The 15161-nt window shown below is 37.1% G+C and overlaps 1 protein-coding gene across 2 annotated transcripts; it reads left to right on the forward strand.

The window, feature by feature from the left end:
* The first annotated feature begins 11 nt into the window (after positions 1 to 11).
* RNMT (RNA guanine-7 methyltransferase) lies at positions 12 to 15137 on the forward strand. Of its 2 annotated transcripts, none has more exons than XM_042808695.1 (11): positions 12 to 112; positions 729 to 1005; positions 2477 to 2609; positions 3856 to 3978; positions 5532 to 5647; positions 6916 to 7097; positions 7671 to 7835; positions 8801 to 8918; positions 11077 to 11178; positions 12353 to 12386; positions 14253 to 15137. In XM_042808695.1, exons 2-11 carry the CDS (start codon positions 769 to 771, stop codon positions 14288 to 14290), a joined length of 1248 nt encoding a protein of 415 aa, XP_042664629.1. In that variant the 5' UTR covers positions 12 to 112; positions 729 to 768; the 3' UTR covers positions 14291 to 15137. The 2 variants fall into 2 exon arrangements, with proteins under 2 accessions (XP_042664629.1, XP_042664630.1); XM_042808696.1 differs by having other exon boundaries at positions 75 to 112; positions 746 to 1005.
* Positions 15138 to 15161: the final 24 nt, after the last annotated feature.

A 15161-nucleotide genomic window follows, 5' to 3' on the forward strand; every position in this document is an offset into this window, starting at 1 on the left:
GAGCCCTAGCTCCTACCGCGCGCGTGCGCAGTGTCGCTTTCGTCCCCCGGATATGACGTCTCCGCGGTAGAGGCGTCACTTCCGCAAACAGGATGGCGGAGGGTCGTGCTGGGTGAGTAGCGCGCGTCTTTCTCAATGGCCTGGCGGTGGGGGCGGGCTGGCAGGCAGCAGTGCGGGGAGACCGGCGGCCGTTGGGCTGAAGGCCTGGCGGTCAGCCGGGGCGGGCGGCAGCCACGCTGCTGGGAAAGCAGCTTCCATAGCTCCACGGTTGAGGAGCGCGGGCCCTGCTTGCTAAGGGTGGTGTGGAGCCTCGGTGAGCCCTGTGGCAGTGATGTGCTGCACTGCACCGGGAGTTACGGGAATACAGACACAGTTGAAGGCTCCTGGTGTTAGTGAGGACATCGTGAGTACTCTTGGTAAAGTTCAGAATCCACGACTGATGTTGAGGATTCCTTTCTATAAAGCGTCCTGATTTCTGTGTTTGATGGAAATTATGTGACGTTAAAAGATCAGCTTGCTATTTTGAAGCATTCCGTTGGTTTGTATTTGTAAATATAAAGTGGCTTGCAGGTTATATTCTAGAGGGAAGAGGGTGGTTATGGTCTCAAACCCAGTGAAAAGTAGCAGGTTAAGCAAGAAAGATAGCTGTGGAAAATCGATGGAAAATCATTGCTGTAATTGAGAGTATGTTAAATTCAGTGCCAACAGTAGATCTTTTTTCTCCATAGTTTATTTTGATCAATAGGTAGGGAATTTAACCTGTCAAAAATGGCTGACTTAACCAAAACTGAAGAAAAGGAAGTGGAGAAGAGTTTGGATGAAGAAGTGGAGGGAACATCTCATGCTTCAGAATCAGATTCAGGTATTAATTTGGAAGGCAATAGCTCGACTTCAGGTACAACGCACTCCACCGAAAATGAGAACAAACTTGCTAGTGGTGATCGGGGCAGTGGCCTGAAAAGGAGTGTAGCAGATGTTGGAGATGAACCTCCTAAGAAAGTTCCGGTGAGTATTGTTCAGTTTAACAGAATGTTGGCATGAACTTGTGGGTAGCTTTGTTGCACTATAGTGGGTGCAGAAGTTATGTTGGTCTTAAAGAAGAGAAAGAGGGTCAGTAGAAGTCAGTGTGTTTTGCATGCTGAGTTTTATCCTGTGTGTTACTCTAGTTACCTATGCGTGACAGTTTCTTCCCTACGATAATTTGTCCTTTTATTTCCTGAATAAAATATTGTGAAACTTAGAAAACTTTTCAATATGGTTTGTTATCAAACTGGAAGGTTTGGAGATGCTTTCTCTCGTTTCTTTTGTGTTTGTCTCTTTTCTGTTTAAGACTGTGTAGGAACAGCAGAAAGTGTTTGCCTTTCTAACTGAAGGGTAAAAAAGAGAAGCAGTCTTTTATATGAGACTTTCTCTTCTTGTGTACGGGTTTGTAGAAAATAATGCTGTATTCTTCTTCTGGACTAATTTTAACCTCTGGAAATATTTAAATGCAACTTTAAAATGTTTTTAACCTAGTGCTTTGTTTCTCTAGTTTTTACTGCGTTTTAACTTAAGCAGTCTGGGAAAGTAATACCCTTTGTTGTGGTAGAAGCACCTTTTCATCTTTTTAATAAAGTACGTGTGGGATCAGGTTTAGGTGGACAAATAATACATTGCTTTTGTGTAGCCTAAGGGTATAGAGAGTGATTACACTGAAAGCAGCTGCCAACAATCTGGGTGTTACTGTAGTTTTCTACTTGTGGACGCAGCAGCTGAGAGGCCTTGCTGGATTATATGTATGTGTCTCACATGTTTATCAAAGTCACCTTCAGCAGCTATTGAGCAGGCCACTTGTGCTTTTCCTAAAAAAAGACTAGAAAAGGACAAAATATTAGTCTCAGTCAGCTAAGTGAGGTAATAAATAGATGATGAGGTTATACTGTTCCAGACAAGAATGTCTTGTACATGCTTAAGTTTTTGAAAGTAGTATAAAACACTGAAGAACTAATGTAGCTTATTAAAGTCTGTGAGACCTTCTTTTCCCTTAAGTGATTGGTATGTCATTGATAAGGTATCAGGGTGTTGACTTTTGTTGTGGATTACTGTTGGAATGGGTTTCCATTGGAATGTAAACTCATAGTGGCTAGAATTCTGGGGCATGTTTGTGAGTTTTGACTGAGAATTCTTCAATTTGTTTGTCCAATTAGATGCTTTTGTGCTTCACAGAATTTCTATTGGTTCTCAGTGTTCTGTTATTGCATTTATAATTTGTTTTTTCACATGTTGTGTATACAACTGAAGGTTGTTTTTAAGGTGATGAGATGTTTGGAGCTATAATATGTAGTTATAGAATGCTTTTCAATATCATGTGGGGCTTTTATTTTCAGCTTGTTATGGTAAGGCTGAACCAGAGTTATTTCTATAGCTAGATAAATACTAAATGGGATACTCTTCATCAAGTCATTATTCTCTTTCATACTGCTCTTTCTCTCTACAGAGTGAGGCAGGCCATGGGCAAGCTGTAGCTGCACATTATAATGAGCTTCAAGAAGTTGGGTTGGAAAAACGCAGCCAGAGTCGCATATTCTACCTCCGAAACTTTAATAACTGGACAAAGAGTGTCCTCATTGGTAAGTTTTCTCTCCTAATTGCTTAGACTTTAATGAAATGTTTTATTTTTCATACTATTATTTTTCATACTATTTTAAAAGAGAAAGGGACAGTTTTGGATCATAAATAATCTGTTCTTGTTGAGCTTTTATTGCTATATTTGAATCTATCTCAATCAGTTGCTAAACTGTACTCTCAGAACAGATTGTCCTTAGGTCTTGAACACACAAAATAAATTTTTTTTTGTGATACTGAAGTAAGCACTTTAAAAAGATGAAAAGCTAGAGAATTTGATTCTTAAAGAAGCAGCTGCTTTTTACATAAAGCAATATCTGTTGTCCACAGATTGGTTTCCTCACTCTGGAATTAAAACTTCACATCTTCCGACAGGGGAAAGATTTATCAGCAGAGAAAATTCATGGGGAAGGAGCTATGCTAAGAGATGTTGTCACCACTTGTCTTAGCATGCTGTTTTTTCTTCTGTTTTATCAGAGCAGTTAAAAGCAGTGTTTCGGTTCATGTAAAGCTGTTCTTGAAATGTGTTCAAGCCTTTCAGTCACAGTCTAATCTCATTAGTTTGGCATTACAGCTGTAGTCTCAAAACATAGTTTGCATCTCTTGCTGTGAAGTTGCTAATGTGTCAATATGTGTTCCTAACACCAGCATTAGCACAGATTGACTCTAGACAGAGTAGAGATAGAAGAGAGAATGAAATGTTGAGTATGTGTTGAGTAAAAAGACAGCAAACAAGTGGCTAGTGTTATTGCAAGGCCTGGGAAAGACCAAGTGGGGAACATTATGCAAGTTTGTAATGTGACTGCAAGAAAAGATTGTGGCTGATGTGTTTAGTTGGCTTTAAATCTTTTAGCTTTCACACACTTAAAAATAACATCTGCCTTCACCATAGTGGTAAAGAAAGGGAACTCTGTTCTCTCCTCATGCATGGAACAGTTGTTTAGAGATGTGCAGTTTTGCTTTTGTTTACCAAGGACGTAATTCAGTGTTCCAGTCACATTACAGGCAATGTACAGAATGTACAGAAAATATTTATCTTGTTCTTTGTCATAACAATTTGTGGTTGTTACTTTCATCGTTAGTAGTTTCTAGTACAAGGAGTTTAAGTCTGCAGTGTTAAGAACACTTAACAACAAAGAAAGTTCTTAAATGGTTCAAAATCCTTGAACCCCTTTGGTCCTCTAAGGATCTCTGTGCAATAGAAATAAGTCACAGAGACCTCTATGAGCATTCTGTCTTTTATTTTCCTAGGGGAATTTATAGACCGCGTACGACAGAAAAAGAGTGATATTACTGTTTTGGATCTGGGATGTGGCAAAGGTGGAGACTTACTGAAATGGAGGAAAGGCAGAATTAAAAAACTTGTCTGTACAGGTAAGAAGGCACAGTAACTTTCTGGGGTAAGTTCACTGATGTTATGGGAAAAATAAGCACGTCTCTGGTCATGTAGTGTTTCCTTTTTTATGGTGTGCCCCAGAGTGCATACATCTTTTGTCAAAAAGATTTCTTTTGTATATTAACTTGAAGACATTTGTTTGCCAGCATACACAGAATATTTATCATTCTTACAATTATGACATTCCAGTTCAACTCTCAAATAAAAACTAGTATTGGTAAAGAAGCACATTGTTAAGGTTGGAAAAAACCTACAAGATCACCCAGTCCAACCATCCACCCATCACCAATAGCTCTCACTAAACCATGTCCCTCAGAACAACGCCCAAACGTTCCTTGAACACCTCCAGGGTCGGTGACGCCACCACCTCCCTGGGCAGCCCATTGCAGTGCTTGACCACTCTGACCACTCTTTAAGAGCAGAAAGATGATATCATCTTCCCTTCTCTCAAAAAGCATTCTAGGTATCATCAGTCAGAGGAGACATTGCTTAGTTTCAAATTTAATACATACCAAGATTTCATACAGTTCCTTTATTGAGAATTATTCTGGGTATTCTACATTTTATAGGTCTTTGTTGCCTTTCTTTTTCAGTTGGCAGCCTTCAAATATAGTCAATGAATTTGCTTACAGAGACCTTATAAATAAATATAAAGTAAATAAATATAAAGTAAATAAATTATCGATTGTGCATTGCTGGTTTTAAAATTTCTCCAAGTGTCATTATTCAGTGAAACTCTGCCTGTGCAGGAAATAGCCTTAAAAACAAAAAAAATCTCTGAATGTATTTATTTGTGATATATACTCAAATTTCAACATCTTTTGTATTTGTAAAAAAGTAAAGAGTTTTCAGTACTGACTGAAAAATGCCTTGAAGCTTTACTGATTTAGCTAATCCAAAGTAGACAGTTAATGATCGCAGCACTTAGTATATCCATCATGTGAAGTTTTGAAAGCATCCTTTGGGCTCACGAGGATGGGAACTTTCTAAAATCATAGAATCCTTAGAGTTGAAAGAGATCTCTAAGGTCATCTAGTCCAAGTGCCCTGCAGTGAACAGAAACACCACAGTTACATCAGGTTGCCCAGGACCTGATCCAGCCTCACCTTACAAGTCTCCAAGGACAGGGCATCCACCACCTCTCTGGGTGTTCCATTGCCTCACCACTATCACTGCAAGACGTCTTCCTTATATCTAACCTAAATCTATCCTCTTTAAGCTTGGAGCCATTTCCCCTTGTTCTATCACCACAAACCCCACTAATGAGTTTGTCCCCTTCTAAAATCTAATGGCTACAACCTCTGTCAGTGTTGGAGACTGAAAATGAACAGAAGTTGTAATCTCGGATGCTACCTGCAAATGAGATTTTCTCTACAAGCTGGGCATAAAACTTCACGTCAGAGTATAACTGGAGATCAGCTTTAACTTGTGGCTTTATGACTCTGCAGTGTTCCAGTAATCATTCTAGTTTTCTTGTCTGGGGCGAGGTTTACACTTCTGTTTGTTTATTTCTAAAAATCTCTCTCTATAGATATTGCTGATATTTCTGTGCAGCAGTGCAAGCAGCGATACGAAGACATGAAAGCCCGATGTCGCTATAATGAACGTATTTTTGATGCAGAATTTATACAAGCAGATAGTACCAAGGTAGAGATATGGGTTATAATACTTCTGGGATTTAAAATTCTTTTGTTCAGCAAACACAGGAAGTGATGGTAGCTCTGTAGTACCCGGCTGTTGTTTTGTATTTTTTAAATCAGATTGTTGTGCTATTGGGAGAATCAACCATACAGATTATTACAATGTTGCATAAAACTGTGTTAAATGTATTTGCTGTAAAGTGCAACTTTAATGAAGCTTGATTGTCTTTTTCAGGTAATAAACCTGTTGCTTTTAGGTTCTTTCATTTGATGAGGGAAGGCAATGAGTATTTGTTGCTGGAATTTCTGGGGTTCAGCATGGGGTGGTGAAAACTATCTTGGTGAAAGTGTCTCCATCCTGGAGTGAATAAGGGGCGCTTTGTAATTTGACTTGTACAGTTCATTTTGCATAATGCAGTATTTTTTTCTAGTAGCATTTTATTTACTATAATATTTACCTTCCCTAAATGAGGAAGTGAATGAGAAGTCTGAGAGGGAAGAGAAACTGAGCTAGCTATGAAATATTTGCATGTCGTGGGCCCTGGAGAGAATTTTCTTGCTGCTGTGTTATTTGTAATTGCTGCTAGTACTGTAGCCTGAAAAGAGAAGCTGGAAAACTGCTGGAATACATGGCCAAACTGTACCTGTTTCAAGAGCTTCATGTTCTCCAGAGTTACTGGTTACTTAGATTAAAGAGGGGTATGGAATTATATATGTATGTACGTATTCGAAAATACAAACAAATGCAACTTGGTTGGCATGAAAATTGCTTTATACAACTTTATTACTTTAATAACTTTAATAACTTTAATACAACTCCTCCATTAATATGTGTAATGGGTATCTTCCTAGCAAAATGAATGTCTGTTGTCATTACAGAAATGTGGGAAACTGAAAGCATGTTTTATTATGATGATTGTTTCTGTCCAAACTGTGAATGGTTATGAAACCTTAAGCAGTAAATTATCTCTGGAAATTTCTAGGGAACTGTGGTTTTTCAGATGTAGTGATGTAGTTACTTGATGACAAGAGGAGAATTTTAGGACATCATTCTTTTATCATGATAACAAGTTTTTTCTGTGTTATCAGTGAGTTTATTTCTTTCTCTTACCTTTTTTGTCTTGTTCTGATTGAACTTGTGAAGGAGTAGATATTAAGTGACTTGAAAGAATTATGGGAGTAGTATATTTTGCTACAAGACTTAAATGAATCATGCTTGTTTGTGTAGCTTTTGTCACAAGTGCTTTTTTCCTTCTTTCTTCTTTTTAATTTCAGGATCTTCTGTCTCCCAAATACAGTGATCCAGACACACGCTTTGACATTTGCAGCTGTCAGTTTGTTTACCATTACTCATTTGAGACATATGAGCAGGCTGACATGATGCTTAAAAATGCCTGTGGGAACCTCTCTCCTGGAGGTTATTTCATAGGCACGACTCCAAATAGCTTTGAGCTTGTGTAAGTTCTTTTTTAGCCTATTAATCTTCTAAAAGTCTGTGAAGTATTGTCAAGTCATAGTTGTTCTTACATTGCTCTGATACACTTGTGTAAACAAAACTGAACTTTTTGCAACAGTTTTGGATTCTGGTCAGGAAAATCTCTCTGGTTAACTAAAACAGGTATACTTGTACTGATTCTGGTCTCTGGTACCCATGGCTTTTCTGGAGCCAGTGTGGATCTTCATACACAAACCTTTGGTAGTGACTTAAATAATGGCAAAGTAGTTACAGCCTGGACAGCAGCTGTCAGGTTTTAGTTTAGTTACACCAATAAACATTCTTTGAGCCTGTAGATGTGCCTGAGCTAAAGATTTTTCTAGATCTATATGTTTCTGGTATACTGTAGAGGAATGATAAACTTTTAGAATATAGCACATCTCTTCATTTCTTTTCATTTTCATTGCTTTATTGGATTTGGAATGTGGGAAAGTACAGGAAACTGAACAAGGTGATACTGGGGAAAAAACATTTAGAGATCTCTTGTGCATTGTTTTCTCCATAAAATTAAAAACATTTTTATCTCGTTTTATAGAAAGCGACTTGAAGCTTCAGAAACAAATTCATTTGGGAATGATGTATACAGTGTAAAATTTGAGAAGAAGGGAGAATATCCTTTGTTTGGCTGCAAATACGATTTCCACTTAGAGGAAGTTGTTGATGTCCCCGAGTTCTTGGTTTATTTTCCATTACTGGAGGAGTAAGTTGAATTTTGAATTCATGATATAATGAGAGCAGCAAAACAACATAAGCATTTATATAGCTTGTGTATTTCTGCAAATCACTGCAGAGGATCTTATTTTGTCTTTCTTATGTTTTCCAGTTCTTTGTTTTTTGTTGTCACTCTAAATGAAGAGTTTTCTTGGATTTCTGTCCAAGACAGTAACCTAATATCTGTCCATTGCTCAACTGAAGGTGCTCTGGTCATTGGTGCATCCTTAGAAATATCCTGTGTCTTATATAGGAATTTCTGTACCTGGTTGATCTTGCTTGTCTTTTCCACCCTTTGTTGGAACGTTCATAGATTTTGTCTTTCTTCTAAGTCTTTTTCTGTGAGCACCATTTTGCTGTTACCACTGCATGAGTTCGGATTGACCTTTCCCAACCTGTCGTCTTCTGAGATACTGACAAATGTTTCCGTATTGTTTTTTTTTCCTCTGCCATTCAAGCTCAATATGAATGTAAAGCAACGTTGAGCTTTCTCTTCAAATCTGTATATTTTCACACACTTTGTTTGCAGTTCTTTATGAAGAGTAATAGCATTAGTTGCTGGTGCTTGTAGCTTCAGTGTTGTATAACAACAGTGAAAACATACAATCGAGATGTAAGGCACTAAATGTAGTAGAAAGAGAATTCTGTAATACATGCATAATAGCTGTGGCAGATGTTGATTACTGATATGAGTCCTGGAGATGTTTTTTCTGTTGAAATGTTTATGATGACTTCTGTCTAGATTTTTGTGTTTTTAAAAAAAACAAAACAAAACAAAAAAAGGTACACTTCATGATGATAATGCAGTTATTTTCATCCAAATGAGTTTACTAAAAGAATTCTAGGAAGACTGTAATCCCAGTGAATACCATGAGATGTCGCTGTGACTTAAAATGGTTCTTTTGAGAATGAAGCTACAATAACTTTATTACTATACTACAATTATTTTGACAGAATGGCAAAGAAGCATGGTATGAAGCTAGTTTACAAAATGACATTTCGGGAATTTTATGAAGAAAAAATCAAGAACGAGGAACATAAGATGCTGCTAAGAAGAATGCAGGCCTTGGAGGTAAATGTGGAGTTAACATCTTTCTTTCAAATAGTATTTTATATCTAGTTAATTATTTGTGAAATAACTGAAATGCCTGTTGTGGACATTAAGCAATTAAGTAAGGAGCACCTTAAGTGTTGAAAAGTACTGAACTCCTGTGGCTGAACAGGGTAATTATAGTGAGTTAATCTTTGTTGGCTGATAGATGCCCACCCAGCTGATTTCTCACTTCCCTTCTTAACAGGACCATGACAGGGAATTTAAAAAACAACAACAAACAAACAACAAACAAACAACAAAAATCAGACAAAAAAGATCATGGTTTGAGATAAAGACTCAAACCCTGAACGTTTTTGCCTGAAAGACTGCTTACCAATTGTCATCATTTGCAATCCAGACTCAACTTAGGGAAGATTAATTTACTGAAAATTAAAAAAGAACAAAAGAAAAAGTATGGTGGGAAATGAAGACACACCCCATTGCCCCTTTCTTCTCTGGCTCAACTTCACTCCTTCATTCATGACTCCTTTACCTGCTTCACTTGACAGAGTGGCTCTGGGGGATGAGGACTGTGGTCATTGCATAACAGCTCCTTTCTGCTGCTCCTTCCTCCTTGCTGTTTTCCCTTGCTCCACTGTGGGTCCTTCTTATAGGCTGCAGTTTTAAAGAACCGTTCCAGCATAGGTCCATTTGATGGGTTGAAATGCTTCAGGAGCACTTTGAAACCTAATTTCTCCAGCACAGGCACCTCTGCTACATGAGCTGAAGCTTCCTAGCTTCCTTCGTGGATTATCCACCTTTTGTGGTGTGGAGTCCTCCACCATCTGCAGCTTGGATACCTGCTGCTATGCCTGCAACAAGGATGATTTAGTTCTCTGTGGTCTGCCAGGGAACAGCCTGCTTCACCTTGGTCTTCTCTGTGGGCTGCAGGGGAATGTCCCTCCAGTGCTCCTGCCTTCTCAGACCTTTGTGTCTGCACCTGGTAGAGTGCAGTTTTGCAGATAAAATTTCAGTTTTGAAGCAAGTTTACATTTTTATTAACCAGTAAGTAGAAGTGCATGTTTACTGGTGTTACTTGACCAAGTATGTTGGTTTCTGTAATTTTGCACAAAAACACAACATTCATGCCTGTTATCACACTGTAGAAACTGTAATCCATATCTTCAATTGTGAAGCTGAAAATTAAGCCTTAATGCAAGAAATACTGATTGAAAAACAGAAACTATTCTTTGTAGGAAGAAAAGGAAGACTGTGTTTATAGAGAGAAAATAAAAGAAACTTAACTGTAACTGAGTTTATATTTTGTCCAGTGGTCTTGCTTTTTATCCTCAAATTGTTATACTTGGTAGCAGCTTGTGAGGAGCTTTTTAATGTCATCTCTGAGGGCTTCGCTTCAGTCACTGTTCCCTGTGCTCCCCTCTTCCCATCAAAAGGCAAAATTTTTCAGCATAAAGCTATCTAGTTGAGTATGTGGTGACATATTAAGCTTAGTCATGTGGGCTGTAAGTAGACTTCACTACCTTTGTTGACTCTAAAGCAGATAGTGTTCATGCTGCCAGTAACATGGCGACGGACCATCTTATATGTCAACATTTTTCTTATTAAAGTAGAGCTGTCTTCAGTTAGTGGCTATGTCCAACTGAAGACAACAATGTTAAGTATAGGCTGCTTTGCAGTAACAGGTATTCCTAATAAGTATATCCTAGTTCTGCAGAAACAGGTGTATAATTCTGGTTATAGCTCCCATGTGTTATTCAGGCACTTTAGGCATTCTTCTTGAAGTCTTACAGTCTTTGTTTTCAGTAGTTCTACTTCAGTTGAGTTGTCTAATCAAGACTCTCAACTCCATCGGTTGCTGTTCTGAAGGAATGTTTATCTAGTTGGTGTTCATAATGAGTTATGTGTGAAGTATAACTTGTATTGCTTATTCTGTCTGCCCTTTTTCAGACATGCAGTGGATAAAAGTTAATTTATAAATTCTGAGTATTAGATTTTCTGGGATAACAGGTAAGTGTTGGGCCTGATCAGATAAGTGCTCTAATGGAAGGATGTAAATGTAAGACATTTTAATAATTAATGACCTCCATTTTGGGCTGTGTTGTTGTAAACCATTGCCTGATATGAATATTGTATCTTATACAAAATATTTTTTTTCTTGTTTTCCTGTTTTCTGCAGCCATATTCTGCATTTGGTGATTCTAGGCTTGCCTCTGATAAACCTGATGATTATGAGCATGCAAAAGAGTTTATCAAAGATGGCAAGGCAAAGTTACCATTGGTAAATATTCTCTCATCTGGTGTCTAAATTGAGGCTGTAATCTTGCAAATGTTTGGTACCTTCTTCATTTCAGCTGCAGTGAAATTGGTGTGAATCTTCTACTCATGTTCTGAGTATGTACTTCTTTTACTATATATATATATAGTAATATATATATATATAGTAATACTATATATATAGTTATATATATAGTAATACTATATATATAGTTATACTATATATATATATATAGTATATGTATCCCACATCGAGTGGGAGAAGAAACCTGCTCTCACCATTTGAAATCCAAAAATTACAAAAAAGAAATTACAAAAAATTACAAAAAGAAAGTTGCCTCTTTTAAGAAACAAAGCTTAAGAGCATGAGGATGGCTGAGTCAGACCAAAGATCTCTGTTGCTGGATATTCAGTTGGCCAGTAGCTGTTGACTGGGAATAAGTGTGAGAAGAAAGAGTGTAAGTGCTATGTTACCTAAACAAGTCTTTTTAATAATAATTTTTAAAAGATGAGTTGTTTGATCAGCATTGGTTGGTAGGTAGTGTATTGATTAAATAAAGCCCCAAAAGAAGGCAAGCTGGTAGCAGTTTTTTTCACTTGTTTCCACTTCATGCTTTCATCTGAGACAGAATGAGAAGTGGACTTTATAGTGCTGCCAGGCAGGTTTTTTTTTTTTTTTTGTATATAATACATGAACTGGCTTGGGAGTTGGTCTGCAAATAGTACTGTTGTGGTGTGGAAGGAGGTGGAGGCTGGCAATATTCCTGGGGAATGTGGCAGTCCTTTGGCATAGAGCCTCTCCTTGGCTTCTGCATGAGTGCTGTGCAGCTTCAACCAATGAGCATTTGGATCACGCTGATTTTGCAGTGTTAGACCTAGTCTGCTCCTGCATTGTAGAGGTACTGAGCCCAACAGCCTGTTGTCCTTTTCTGCTATGCCTGTGTAACATAAGTGTTTTCCATTATCAGGGCTATCCCAGTTCCCCATCATCCTAGTTAGTGGAGTTGTATGTATCTGTGATCTACTGTAATGCTCATCTAGTGCCTGAAAAGCCATCTAATGTGAGTGGTTAGAAGTTGGTCTGTGAAAGATTGATTACCCTGAGTTAAATAGGTTTTTAATTGTTTTCTCTTTTTTTTTTTCTTTTTGTTTGAACTGGTTTTTGTATCCTCTTCTAGGGAACACTGAGTAAATCTGAATGGGAAGCAACAAGTAAGTATTGTTTCAAGAACTTGGTGTTAACTGAGTAACTGCTGTGGAAAGCGTATAAAATAGTCTGTCAACTATGGAAGAAAATATGTATTTTAAGTGTAACAAGATTTTGTTGTGTTATTTAAATGCCTACGTATAGATTAGATTGTCCAAGTCATCTCAAGAAATTGGCTGGGGTTAATGCATAAAATAGGTTGAAATTTTGCTTTATGTATGTAGCTTCATTAGCATGCAGACTTTTGGGCCAAAAACACTTTGGGAAGCTTTTCTTAGTGTATGATAAGAGGATGCTAGTGTAAATCTTCTAATACCAGCAAAGTAATTCTTCAAATATGACCCTTATGTGTACATGTGTGTTATACCATTACTAGACAACTGGAAAACAAATCGGAAAACATTTGGAACATGCATTCATTTAAAAACAAAAAAACCAAAACAGCTCTGGTTTGGGAAGGCTGACTTGAACTTTACTTTTTGCCTGCAGTGGTTAATGTGTTTCAGAAAGCAGCAGTTAAAGCATAGGTGATGAAGAGGGGTTTGGATGTTTTATAAAGGGAGAAATCAGTGCCTCACACAGAAAAGCGTACAATGTTATTAAATATGCTTTGAGTTATGTAAGGATGATTCAGGGAAAACATTTGCTATGTTTTTTTTTTTTCAATATTGATATATTGAAAAATATTAAGAAATATTTACATATAATAGGAATTTCTAAGGGTAAAAATTGTCTCCAGGGAGACTGTTATTAACTGATGTGTAACAGTAGCCAACCAATAATTGCATTTTTGCAGGCCATTATATTTGATGTGTTTGTGATTTAAATTTAAAAAAAAAAAAAAAAGCAAATCAATTAATGAGTGGAAAAAATCTTAAGGTGTTTACATTTAAAATTATTAGTGGTGTGATTCTTAAGGTAAGCATTAACTGAAGCAGTGTTAAAGTATTATGTAATCTACATATCTAATTGAGAGAGACTTTTTATGCATCCAGAAGTTCAGTGATGACTGTCTCTAGAGTTCTAGCTTATTTATTCCTCAGAGAAATTTAGAATCATCAAAAACTCTATTTCAGAATGTAAACATAGCTTGTTCATTATTTTTGTTGGCATTTTTGCTGAGGAATATAAAATAGGCTTGGCTTGAAAGATTTGCAGTGTACCAAGGAATCTGCTAAAACAGATTCTGAGTTTAAGTGGAAATCCATTTATTTTTGAACTCGCAGTGCTTTACCATGTCTGTCTGGTATGAAGCATAAGTACTTCTGAAATAGCTGGCATTGATTAAATGCCAAGTAAGTATTTTCCAATTTGCTGCTGTGAATTTGTCCATTTCTGAAATTATACTGTTCTGCAGTTGAGAAAATACCATCTGGCATTTTTAAAATATCATGGATAAAGAAATGTTTTCAAGAGGAAAATTGTATTTTGTACTACTTTTAATTGAAAGTAAGGTTGATCGTTTGACCCCTAATTGTCATTACTGCCTGTATAAAGAAGTCTTTAAACTTAGTTGTATGTGATGTCTTATGCACCAGGGAATGTTAATTATGTGTAAAATGGTTGAGTGATTTAAGCAGCACTCACATTTCAGTAGTATCATTAACTGAAGTTGCTGTTGCATCAACAATATCAGCAGTACTTAAAATATTTGCTTCTGTGCACACTTGAAGCTCTGTCTTGAAAATATGTCTAAAACCATGCTGGAATTGAATGCGAGAGATACCTGTTGGGAAACCATGGCAGTTCTTATGGTATCAGCATTATGTTAATAGCTTGTTTGGGCAGAATGTAAACCAGCTTAGATTTTGAGCGCTTACATGAGCTGGGGAAGAAGGCTAAAACTTGAAATGCTCAATTTTCTTTTCTAGGTATTTACTTGGTATTTGCCTTTGAGAAGCAGCTGTGAAACTTCACATACCAGACTCAGCAAGAAGAGATCATATCCATGTGCAAGTTGGAGCGGTCAGAAATCCATTGTGGCAACTATTTTTTTATTTTTATTTTTTAATTATCGGAAGTGTGCAGGACACTACCAAAAACGAGAGCAAGCTCACGATTCTGAGTTACATTGCCTGTCTGTGACAGATGGACTTGTGTGTGTATATATAAGAAAGATTCTGAACCAGTCTTTTTAAGCATTTGTAAGCATTTGAACGCTCTCAAAACTTATGTTTGAACTTAACAACTTCATGTTAGAAAAAAATGTTTTGTTAGTCTTATGTTTGTGCTTACCAGCCTGATGCTGCGCTTCCTGAAGTTGATGGAAAATGACTTGTTAACTGTTAACTTCAGTGATGTAGAATGAGGGCCTAAATATTGTAATGCAAAGCTCGGTTAGTTCATAATGTGATGGATTCAGACATGTAGGGTATGTCTACAGTGCATGCAGAGCTTAGTGACAAACAATACCCAAGTCAGTTTGAGTACTACTTATGTGCTGTGCTCCTGCCTGCAGTGTAAATCTACCTTAGAGATATTCATGGTGTAGTTTATACGGTAAAGTTTCATGATGTTTTTAGTTGGTTTGTTTTGGTTTTTTTTTGCTTGCTTGCTTGGTGATATATAGTGTCACTTCATGGTGCTTCCAAGATTAAATTTGTTCTGTACAAAGCTGCTCTAAAAGAACTGAATTTCTGAACTTTTAAAAATCTTTACATCATTTTTCCAAATATGACTATACAGTAATGAATAACAGCTGCTGAGCTTAAATTACTGAACATTTTCTATTGTATTAAAGACTGTACTGACTTTTTTGTAGTTTTAATGTCTCTTTGAAA

This window comes from Centrocercus urophasianus, unplaced genomic scaffold (assembly GCF_019232065.1).
Source record: "Centrocercus urophasianus isolate 14NV4802_14NV808 unplaced genomic scaffold, USGS_Curo_1.0 seq_11, whole genome shotgun sequence".
In the NCBI taxonomy this organism is placed as follows: Eukaryota; Metazoa; Chordata; class Aves; order Galliformes; family Phasianidae; genus Centrocercus; species Centrocercus urophasianus.